This window comes from Neophocaena asiaeorientalis, unplaced genomic scaffold (assembly GCF_003031525.2).
Source record: "Neophocaena asiaeorientalis asiaeorientalis breed wild unplaced genomic scaffold, Neophocaena_asiaeorientalis_V1.1 scaffold242, whole genome shotgun sequence".
Taxonomy (NCBI): Eukaryota; Metazoa; Chordata; class Mammalia; order Artiodactyla; family Phocoenidae; genus Neophocaena; species Neophocaena asiaeorientalis.
In genome coordinates this window covers 3,413,657-3,425,021 of record NW_020172451.1, presented here as the reverse complement: position 1 = coordinate 3,425,021, position 11,365 = coordinate 3,413,657, and the positions used below count along the sequence as shown (strand labels likewise).

General features: G+C 62.6%; 1 protein-coding gene across 1 annotated transcript; it reads left to right on the top strand.

The window, feature by feature from the left end:
• The first annotated feature begins 25 nt into the window (after window positions 1-25).
• LOC112394584 (uncharacterized) lies at window positions 26-4,314 on the top strand. The gene is made up of 2 exons (XM_024737379.1): window positions 26-2,872; window positions 2,970-4,314. The coding sequence occupies exon 1, from the start codon at window positions 74-76 to the stop codon at window positions 1,022-1,024; it is 951 nt and encodes a 316-aa protein (XP_024593147.1). The 5' UTR covers window positions 26-73; the 3' UTR covers window positions 1,025-2,872; window positions 2,970-4,314.
• Window positions 4,315-11,365: the final 7,051 nt, after the last annotated feature.

Here is an 11,365-nt window from a genome sequence, read left to right as displayed (position 1 = left end):
CGGAGCCTGTGCTCCGCAACGGGAGAGGCCACAGCGGTGAGAGGCCCGCGTACCGCAAAAAAAAAAAGACCCAATGGCTGCCACCACATCAGGGCTAGGGTTTCAACCTGTGCCCTTCGGGACACAAACACACACCATAGAGCTCATGCGTGTTTTGTGCAGCGCTGAGTGGCAGATGAGAGCACCTGTGGAGCTGGCTTTGGCCGGGGGCATCGTGGGGTGGCCGTCGTCCTGCCATGGGCAGTTGAAAGGCCCGCTGGGGAGCCACCGCAGGACTTGGAGGCGGGAGGCTTGGAGACGCTCCACCAGACCTTCCCGGGGGCGCGGTCAGCTGGGTCAGGTCGGGGTTGGCCCTTCCTGGAAGGGCACACTTCTGCGTGCCCCGGTGCCTCCAGCTTCCCTGCCTTGGCACGGGTTAGTGCCCTGTCCCGGCTCCCGGTGGGTCCCAGGGTCCCTGGTGCTCTGCTCAGGGGCCCAGCCACCTGCTCCGGTGCCAGGATGGACGAGCCTCAGGCTCTCCCTCTCAGTGACCTCAGACTCAGCCCTTGCTTGCGCTCCAAGCCGGGCTCCTGTGGAGGCTAGAAGTGTGGTTCCCGTCTCCTGTGGGTTAGAAGGTTCTAGAGCAGAGGCAGTGTGGCATGTTCTTCCAGGTGCTATGATGATGGGGAGCAACTCGGGGGGGGTCACGTGGCCCCCCAAGGCTCAGAAGCCCCTTGTGCTGAGGGGCAGAGCTGCAGGGCCAGCCCTGGGTCAAGTCACCCGGGATGGAGCTCCTGCCCCCAGAAAGGTCACACAAGGGAGGGGCTTGAAGTGGGTGACGGGCACCTGGGCTCCAGAATGTGCAGGGCCTGCGGCCACAGTGAGGACAGGGCTTCCTTCTGGACAGGAGGGGAGGCCTGGAGAGGGTTTTGAGCAAAGGATCTCTCTGGCCTGTGTGAGGTACAGATGGCAGGGGACAGGAGAGGACCAGGTGGGCTGTGGAGGTTTGAACGAGAAGGGGGTCCAGATGCCCTTGGTTCTCTAGCAGGTCGAGATGGACCATTCTCAAGCACTGAGTGGTCGCCCTCCTGCACAGCCAGGCTCTGCCACCCGGGGCCGAGGGAGGAGGACGGGAGTCCGGGAACGGACACCACGCTTGGGACTTGCCCCGGGTCTGCACAGGGGCTGCCGCCTGCCGGGGGGACCAGCCTCAAGCCTGGCTCCGTGGCCCTGCCGGCCTGGGGCAGGGGCACGCGGTGGGCTGGGCCCTACAGCTGGCTGAGTGTGACCCTGCGTCAGGGTGACCGAGAGCTGCGCCCACCGCTCCCCCCAACCCCGGCTCAGCGGTGCCCAGTCCTGGGGCGGCACAGATGCCCACTCTGCGGTGGGGGCCGGTGAGGGGCGGGGGGCTGGATCTGGGCTGTGACCTGGGAAGTGGGCAAGCCCTGTGGGGAGGAGGACGCAGCTCTGTAGGGACTGAGGGTCCCGGCCCCGCCCCGCCCTGCCCCGGGGCACTCAGCGTCCTCTCTCCAGGCAGTTCTGACCAAGCTGGAGCCCCTCCCATTCCCCCTCCTCCTGTTTCCGGGCCCCGCCCTGGCTCCCTCCTAGCCAAGGCCCCACCCAGCAGGGCGCGTCCCCAGGGTGGGGCGTGGGCTGGAGCAGACATGCAGGCACTTCCCACCCGCCATGTGGCTTCCAAGACATCTCCGAGATCCAGATAAAGAAATAGGCCCTGTGGGCTGGAGGTGGAGGTCTGGGCGGCTGCTCCAGCAGGGCTGGCCGAGGGAGGTGTTGACCTGACCCAGCCGGGAGGCTGACCACAGCCCTGCAGGTGCTTTACACGTCGTGCTGGGCAGAGGGGACCGGACGGGACAGCAGTGCCCCTGGGGACACCCAGCCCAGCATGGAAGCCGGGGCTGAGACACCGCCTTTGTTCTGCTAGCTCCCAGGGCAGTGTGGAGCCTCCCTGGATTCAGGTTTCCCGGGACCCACTGCCCTGGGTCTGGGGCTCTTGCGCGGAACCGAGGGCTGAGCTGTGGCCCGGTCTGGGGAGCCGCCACAGTGGGAGGAGGGGCGGGTGGAGGCAGTCGGCATGGACACAGGCCAGCAGAGCGGAGGCCGCCCTTCTGGCCTCTGGACGGCTCTTCCCGTCCTGCCAGCCCGACGCCAGGCCTCCAGCCAGGTCGGCCAGTGGAGGCGGGAGGAGGGAGCACAGGCCTGCCGCTGCCCCCGGGTCACCAGGCCTCACCTTGGCTGCGCCCATGGCAGCCTCCGGGCCGCAGTACCACCTTCTCTCTGAGGGCACAGCTGACCGACTCTGGGAGGCCTCTGGGCAATGCCTCAGAGACTCAGGTGGAGCTGTTGGCCAGGGCGTACCACTGGGCCTCTCCCAGACTCCAGGGCTGCACTCCCAGGTGGGGAGTGCAGAGGGGCTGGGGTCGGGGTCAACCCCCGGGACCTGTCTTCTGCCCACATTCCCGGGCTCCAGCTGCCTTGGTTGCCCACGTCCCCGAAGCCTTCGCAAGCCCCGGACCTCCCTGCACCCCCAGTGTCTACAGGGAGGGAGCCTGGAGTGAGGCTACAGCCGCGATGTGAGGGAGCGCTTACTCTTACAGCTGGGACGGGGGAGGCTTGGACGTTTTTGTGGCCTGGATGGCGTTCAGATGTTCAGTGTTCACTTCTGTTTCTGTCTCGATCCCGCGGGTCCTGGAGTGGCCTTGGCTAGGTTGGTATGGAGTGCAATTATTTATGTCCACGGGAGGCCACCCAGGCCCAGCGGACGCACCTGCTCCCTTCAGCGGGCGGCTACTCTCCTCACGTGTCCCCCTTAAGCAGCACTTCTGGCTTGAGATGGTGGTATTCTATCACGTTCGTGACCAGGCACTCTTGACAGGTGAATGTTAGCAGGGGAACAGGGGAGGGAGCAGAACCTGAGAGTGGCCTTTGGGGGTGGGGCGTTCATGGGTGGTTTTCCTCTTTTTTTCTCCCAGGCTTGACCCAAGGGTGGCCCCAACCTCTGGAGCTGTGTGGCCAGCGCTGGGGCAAGGACTCCAAGAGAGGCCTGGGAAGGGGGGGCCCTGCGGGCTGAGGAGTGTGTGGGAGCCCCCCCCCCAGTGTCTCTTCTTTGCTCCCGCTGATTCTCCCCAAAGGTAGCCCCAGGTGGGTGGAAGTGAGGTAGTGCAGGCAGCTAGAACCCTGGAAGAAACCCATCTTTTTGCATAGAGGAACCAAGAAAAGGGGTGCCAGGAGTAACAGCGTGTGAGGCAAATCCCAGAGAGGAGACAGCGCTGGCGGAGTGGACCCCTCGCTTTCCATATATACTGACAGGCGCTGGCTCACCCTGAGCAGGAACAGACCCAAAGCAGCATCTGAAAGGCTCTTGAGAGCAGAACGGACATAAACCCGCCCAAGTCCTAGACTAACTGAGTGGCAGGTGTACAGAGTGGACCCAAGGCAGCACAGCAAAGTCACAGCCACAGAAGGAGACAGAACTTGTGGTCTGAACCTAATGGGGTTGACCGCCTTCTAAAACAAACAACTGACATCTGCCAGTGGATTTTAACAGGACCCTGAGGCTCCTGATGTAACATTCAAAAATGTCAATCAAGGATTCAGTTTGAAATTAGCCAGCACACAAGGAACAAGGAAACACCAAGAGAAAACAGACTGTGGCCCCAAGATGACCCAGATGCCAAATTACCAGAGAATTTAAAGCTCCTGTTGTCATCAGGCTCTGTGAGGTAAACACGAAATTCACGGAAAACTCCAAGTCTTCAGTAGAGAAATAAAATTAATAAAAAGGAACCAAATGGAAATTTTAGAACTTAAAATTACAGTATTAAAAAAAAAAAATCACTGGACAGGCTCAGTAGCAGAATGGAGATGATAGAGGAAAGCATCGGTCAACTTGAAAGCTGATCACTAGAAATGATCTAACCTGAGGAACAGAGAGAAAAAAGAGTGAAAACAGATGAACAAAGCCTCAGGAACCAGTTGTGTTCACTGGCGTCCCAGAAGGACGGGAAAGAGACTGGTGCAGGAAAAAATTTTGAAGTGCGAGGTGCAAGAGTCTGGATGAGCAGGAAATGGATAGAAGGTTCCAGAATGGCTCCTGCTCCCCCGGGCTTGTCAGCATCCTGTACATGGTCCCTTTTCCAGGGCTGCCTTAGGAAGGGGCGGCAACAGGGATGCAGGAGTGGGGGGAAAACCGGACAGCAAAAGTACAAATTCAAAAAAATCTTAATTTATTGTAGACTCTTTCCTCATTTGTGTTGCAATTCCAGTGTTCTGAACATTAATAAATACACATTTGTTTAAAAAAGCAAAAACAAAAAACCTCCAGTGTCTAGTATCTCTCATAAAGTCTTAAGTCACAAAAATAGGTTTACATTTTTCCTGTCTTAATAAAACTGACAGTTGTTTTTTTTTGGTAACAGTTCTGATCAAATGAAAAAACTAAATACATCTCAAGGGACAAAGTCCAGTTGCAGAAGAATATGGGATAATACGAAAGTGAAGTGTTCAGACTCAAAAATATTTCCACTTTTGTTTTTACTTAGAAAATGTCTCCTCAATGGTAAACATTTGAAGGTACTATTCTTTTGTATCTTGAAAAGGCCACTCCCCTAAGGCACATTTATAATTCATTCAAGTGTGAGGGCTTTGGGATCTCATTTCATTTCTGTATGAAGCCTGTGGTCTTAGACCTGAGTATCAGGTATGTTTTCCTCTCAGCCATTAACAGTACTCGCATTTTCATCAAAGTAATACAGTACGGACATCTTTGCATTTTACTTGATTTTCATCATATTTTATGGTTTCTCGTATTTGGAGGCAGCTGTGCTGACCGTTTATTTGGGCATCCGACTGAGGAACAAAAGAAACACTGAAATAAGACGTGTCTGAGTAATTCTGGGCCCCGTTCCACAGCCCCTCAGGCCACGCTCTGCCGACTGCCCGCAGAGGGACAGTCACAGCCGGTCCTTGGTGTGAGTTTCCAAAAAACAGCTTGGTAACTATTGAACAGTGTGGCTGAGGCTTTGTCCCTTCTCACAATTGGCCATTTGAAGCAAAATGAAGTAATTGGTCAGACTCTGGGGGTGAGACCCCCGCCTGCCTGGAGCTCCTCGGACTCTAAAAGAGCTAGAAAATTGGCAGGAAGGAATGTGACATCCTGGAAGACCTCATACCTCCGTCTGAATCAGGAACGTGTGAACATTTTACAGTCCCGCCGAGAACAGGAGCAGAGGAACAAAGGAATTCCCCACCTGCAGTACCGCTGACCGGGAAGGGGGCCAGGGAGGCCCCGCGGGGCTCAGCGTGGGGCCCACCCCAGCGAAGGGGGCAAGGGATGACCAGTGTGTCGGTCGCGGCCGTGTGCACCTGCATCCCACTCTCAGCAGAGCTCCTGGTCCAGCCCCAGATGGCCCTGTCTCGGAGCCACACCCGTCCAGGCAGATGGGAGCTGAGGGCAAGCGTCGCAAATGCGAACGTGCTGCACATCCAGGCGGCCCCGTGTGATGCCCACGGACTCCTGCCTCTGGGCTGGAAGCAGAACCGGAACCTCTGTCCAGCAGCACTCCCTACACACTACCCACCTCTGCTTTGCTGGGACACCATATGCTGGATGCGTGCCAGACTCCAGGCTGGCTGTGCAATCTTCCTGACGTCAGAAAGAGGGAGAGATCATCCCACGGATCTCCCAGTATGGACAGAGTCAGTACAAATGCGAAATATACAGAGGTTTTTGCCTTTTCAAAGTTCCATACAAATATACAGAAGTATCTACACCTTTGCAACAAAGGAAAGCGATCTGCTTTAAGACAAGGGCTGCCTTTGCAGAGGGCTGTGGAGCTGCTGGCCCCAGGCCTGCACTGCAGGGAGCTGCCTGTGGCCCTGAGTCCTGGCCAGCCGGCCTGGCGGCTCCTCTCAAGGCCAGCTCTCCTGCTGGGCCCTGTCCCGGCCAGGCCAGCGCACGGTTTTGGCTCTGTCCGCAGTCCGAGGGTTGAGCTGTGCCGGCCCAGGAGTCCATGCCTCCCGTGCCTGTGGCCTTTGGCACTTGTCACGGGTCTAAGGGGCCCTGAGCCTCCGGGGCAGCTCAGCGCTTTGTGTCTGGACCTTCAGTCATGCCAGTCACGGGGCTACCACTGCAGCCCGTGGGGCCCCCGCCACCAGGGCCTGCTTCACTGACAGGGCAGGGGACCCCCCCCCGCCCGGGCTCCAAGGTCCAGGAGCACAACGACACAGCACAGAGGCCTGGGCAGAGGTGATGGGCTTGTCTTCACGGTTTCCTGATGGTTCAAAGTGAAGTTTCGTTACTGCCTCTGCACGTAGGAAGAAGCCGTCAGGCAGGCGGAGGGTAGGCGAGGACGGCCCCTGCCACCCATGAAGCCAGCAGCTGGGCTGGGTCCGAGGTTGTGCAGGGGCAGACCCCCACTCGGGGGGCATGGGGCAGAACCCCCCACTCAGGGGACGGGGTGCCCGGAGGCTCCACGGAGGGCAAGCTCATGTATGGACACAGCGACACTGGCAGGCAGGGGAGGGGACAATCAACCTGCACCCCCGACGGCCAGGGCCACCCGGAGACCCAGGCCCATCTGAGCGTCCTCCCCAAGGCTGGCCTCGGACGGCACCCGGAGCACCAAGGCTAGCAAGCCGAGCCATTCTCTAAGTTTTAGGAAGGTCGTTCTAGAAGACCCGGCTCCCATTCTCTCCACCTCCCTGGGAGGTCTGGAGCCAGATCCCAGCTCCGCGACTCTGCGGCCAGGCGCCCCCCCTCACCCCGCCCCAGCCTCAGTCTCCTCAACCACAAAATGGGGCAGTAATGGCCCTGGGCCAAAGAAACTGCTCATAAAACGTTTGGTCCCACATGGTCTCAAGTCCTAGAGCTTCAGGGCTCGACGGGACACAGGGCCTTGACAGGCGTCTGCTGCACCTCTGGCCTCCTGATCCCGAGCAGGGGCCCTCTCCCGGGTGGAAGCCCACCGCAGCCCCCGGGCCTCTGCCTGGGCACGCCTCTGTGCTTGGGGCCTGTCCTCCAGACGGGGGACCACAGGGAGGTTGGCCGGGGGCCACCCCCGCCGTCCCTCCCGCCACAGCCCAGGCTACTCACTCGGAGCCGGAGCCGTGGGCCTGGGCGCTCCCGGCCTGCACGTTCATGGCCACCCCGTTGAGGTGCTCGCGTCCTGGCTCCCGGTGCAGCGTCTTGGCGGGGATGGCGCCATCGGGGGCGCGGACGCCGTCGCTGGAGGCCAGGGAGGACGGCCGTGAGGACGCGGGGCTCTGCTCACGCTCAGCCAACTTCTCTCGCAGCCGCGACTTCAGCATCTTCTCCGTCAGTGGCGGCGGGTAGGTGACTTTGTTTTTCAAGATGCCTGGGGGGGGTTGGGGGGTCGGGGGGATCGAGAAGGTCACGATCAGGCTGCCTCTGCTGGATGCAGTGGACTCGGGGAGAGACCGTCATGCAGAGCTGAGCTCTCGGCCACTCCTCTCCCCCTCGGGTCTCACCCCTGCCCCGCCGGGCGCCACCCCCGTGCCCCACGGACCCCACCCCCGAACCCCGTGCCTGGGCCTGCCTCCCCCAGGACCAGGGACTTCCCAGCCCCCAGCTCCAGGGACAGTGGGCCCTCGGCACCTTTCCTCTGCTCGGGGGGCTGGCTGGGCGGTGCGGCCGCGGGCCTGGGGCCCCCACTCTCCCGGGCCGGGATGCGCTCGCTGCAGTGGTTGCCCTGCTCGTCCAGGTGCAGCTCCACACTGACCTTGGTCTCCACCTTCAGGCGGGGCTGCTCGCCCGGCCCCTCACTGTCGCTCCCGGCCAGGCTCTCATCAGGCCAGCCGGCTGGGACGTGGTTGGCCACAGAGTCCACTGAGGCACAGGACGGACCCTCAACATGCAGGGCAGCTGCCAGCGCGGCTCAGCGGGAGCGTGTCCCGAGCGGCGCTGACCCACGGTCCCCGACCCGCAGGCCTGGCAGGGCCGTGCCGTCCAGGTGGGGACACCGAGGCTGAGAGGGAAGGTCCTGGGATGGGATCCCAGCCTCAAGCCCCCCCCCGCCCCCGCATCCCCACACCCGGGAGCATCGTGCTCCCTGCAGCAGTGGGGTCAGCTTGCGGAGTCCTGGCCCTGAGGGTCCCACAGAGACCCCCGAGACCTCACCTGTGCTCTGCGGACGGCCCCGTCCCAGGGGCAGGCGGCCACGGCTGAGGGCCGCTCTGCAGCCAGCGGGCTCACTCACCTTTGGGGGTGCTGTGCACGGGGCCCTGGGCCGGCTCCCATCTGTCCTCAGCCGCGACCCCGTCATCCTCGCTGTCGGAGGAGCGTGAGGAAGCGTAAGAGCTGCTCTGCTCGTCCAGGGACAGCTCGCTGTCCGAGTCCGAGTCGTGGCCTGCAGGGCGGGCGGGAGGGACAGGGCTCAGGCAGGGGGCGGGGGGCTTCCTGCAGACTGGAGCCACCTGGGCCCGGGCACAGGAGGGCACTGGGTGCCCGCTGACCCTCCCAGTGTGCGGTGGCCACCTCTTCAAGGCTGTACGTTCTGCGGTGACCGAGGGGCCCATGGGGCAGCCGAGAGCCAGCAGGAAGCTCTCGCCACGACCCCCGGGAGGGAGACGCGCAGGCTGACGGGAGACCGCGCCCCAGGGGACATGTACCGTGGGGCTTCTTGGTGCTCCTGGGTACAAAGGACGCGTCTGGCTCCCCATGGCCACCCCGCGCCGGCCCAGAGGACACGCTGAGCTTCTGGCCCCCTTTGTCCCTGGAGAGAGTAGAGGTGGGTGGGCTCAGCATTGTCGCTCTGGGGGACACATGACCAGCCCCCCGCCATCACCCAGCGCCTTCTGCGTGTGCCAGGGCAGCCACACCGGGCTCTGGAAGGTTCTCTGCCACGAGACTCCCAGAGCACACGGGTAAACACACGTGGACTCAAACAGCAGGGCACATAGCTCGGGGCGGAGGCGGCAAAGCCCACGTTTGCTCAGAGAGTTTCCCCCCAACGGCCACAGCAGGGGCGCCAGCCCGGCCTGACCTGATGGTGCTCTCCAGTGAGGCGGTGGACTCGCCCAGGGCCGTGCGGAACACGTCGGGCTCCTCGCCGTACGTGTTGTTGCAGTTGAGGGAGCGCTGGGGGAAGGGGGCTGGTTATCGGCCGAGCAGAGGCCACCAGGGCGCAGAGGGTGGCTCGGTCCCCACCACAAGCCCCCGTGCAGCACCCTGACCGTGCCCCTGCCGGGAACGGCACAGCGGCCCGGTGGCATGTGAGCAGGACAGACCCCACCCCGTCAGCTCAGCTCGCTCCCGGGGCTGCAGGGAAGGCTGGATGCCACGCTCCAGGGACAGATCTGTGATGCCCCCTTTTGTGGGGGACGCGAGACCAAGGGGCTGTGTCTGATGCTGGTCCAGGCCCTGGCGTCCCCGGGAGCCTCCTACCGTCAGCAGGGTGGCCCTCGTGGTGGCTGAGTCATCTGGGTACGGCCTCTTCCCGGCGAGCACACCCTTCAGGTGTTTCCGGACCTCCCTGTTGAACACGCAGTGGAGCAAGAGGACGGCGAGGCCCTGCAGAGGAGGGGGCAGGTCAGCGCCGGGCTTGGCCCCCGTAGAGAAGCCAGGGCCCTGCCGCTGCCTCACCGCCCACCTGCCTGCCCGGAGGATGCACGGAGCATAGCTCAGCCACGTGGAGCTGACGGTGCCCAGGGCCGCCGCGGCCGCAGACGCCCACCATGGCCCACACCCGGCCTCCCTGCCCCGGGGGCTTCCAATTTCTCCAGGTCGGGGGCCTGGTCAGGGCAGCCCGCACGCCCGGTGCCTGGAGGACCCCCTCCCAGGCCCCAGCCCCCGGGCCATCTGGGTCCCCAAAGTTGCATCACTAATCAGGGTCCACGGTGTGGACAGTAAGTGGCCAGCACCCTCCTGGGGACACAGTGGGATTTATGCTGGCCGGGGAGGGGGTGAGCAGAGGATGCGTCCTGACACACACAGGAGGCCATGGAACGGGGGTCCCTGGGAGGGCTCGAGGCAGAGCTGCCTTTGGAGCAACAGGTGCCTTTTTTTCGGTGGCAGGACCACGAGGCTTCACCATAACCCCTAACAAACTGCGCCGACACCGGAAGGACAGCCACGGTGCAGCCCCGTGTGTCCAGAGAGCGAGAACACAGCCCGGACGCCTGGTCAAGGATCTCCCCGGGGGCCCTCTCGGGGCCACTCGGGGTTGGGGCATTTCAGACAGGTGACCCCTGGGCCCCGCCAGGTCGCTCTGACAACCGCCCACCTGTAAGCATCCGAAGACGGCAAAGAGGTAGCGGAAGGTGAGCGCGTCGCTGTTCACGGCCAGCAGCCCCAGAAGCCAGGTGGCGCTAATGAGCAGCAGCAGGAAGAAGGCCGTCCTCACAAGGGCGCTGCGGGGGCGGGGCAGGGGCGTGGCTGCAGCGTCCACCCCACCCTCTTTCCTGCCCACGCCCTTCCGAAGCATCTGCCATGAGGCAGCCCCTGGCTCACACAGGAGAAAAGACAACTCAGTGGGGAGCAGTTAAAAAGCAAACAGGTAAATAGGAAACTAGGAGCCAAGGCTGGTACACGGGCTGCACCCACGGCGACTCCGGGAAGCCTGGTGCACGGCCCGGAAGGTACGTGGACCCGGAGGAGGTGCGTGGCGAGAAGGGCTTCCTGCTCTCTGCCTCGGTCTCCCTAGCCGAAGGGGAACGGACGGTGACGTGCATCCCTGGTGGGGTCGTGGGGTGCTGGAGGGAACTGCGTGTGCTAACGTGAGGCAAGGGCTGGGAAAGGTAGGTCTGGGGCGGGGAGGAAGCGGAGGACGGTGGAGCAGGCTGGACCCCGACCCCGCGTCCCCTGCCCGCGGTCTCTGCTCTCCCGTGGGCCGGGTGGACCGGCACCTTCTGCGACCCCTCAGCCCCTCCTCACACATCCTCCCTTCCCTGGCCCCCCAGCTCGGGCCACCCAGCCCGGTGGACACCCTTGTCCTCCCCTCCCCTGACCCTCTCGTGGCTCCTGGACTCATGCTGAGCTCTCCCGAAGCTGCCCTGCCTGCCTCCCACAAGGCTTTTCTGTGGGTCCCCTGCTCTCTCCCAACCTGAAAACGTGGGAGGCTCCCTCTCTGTTGGGCCCCGTTTTCCTGTGCTGCACCCTCTCGCTGGGCGAGCTCCTCCACTCCTCTGGTGCCAGCATCACTGTCAACCACCAACCCAGAAAGTTCCATCCCCCCACCCCCACCCTGTCTGACTCCAGGGAGTGTCCAGGCACCCTGGCACCTCCCCCCACCCGGCTGTCACCATCCCCCTCCTCCTGCCGGTCCAGGCGAGGACACCCAGGCGTCACCAGGCGTCACTGCTACCCCCTCTCCCCTCAGTGACTCCACCACAAACCCCGTGGGTCCTACAT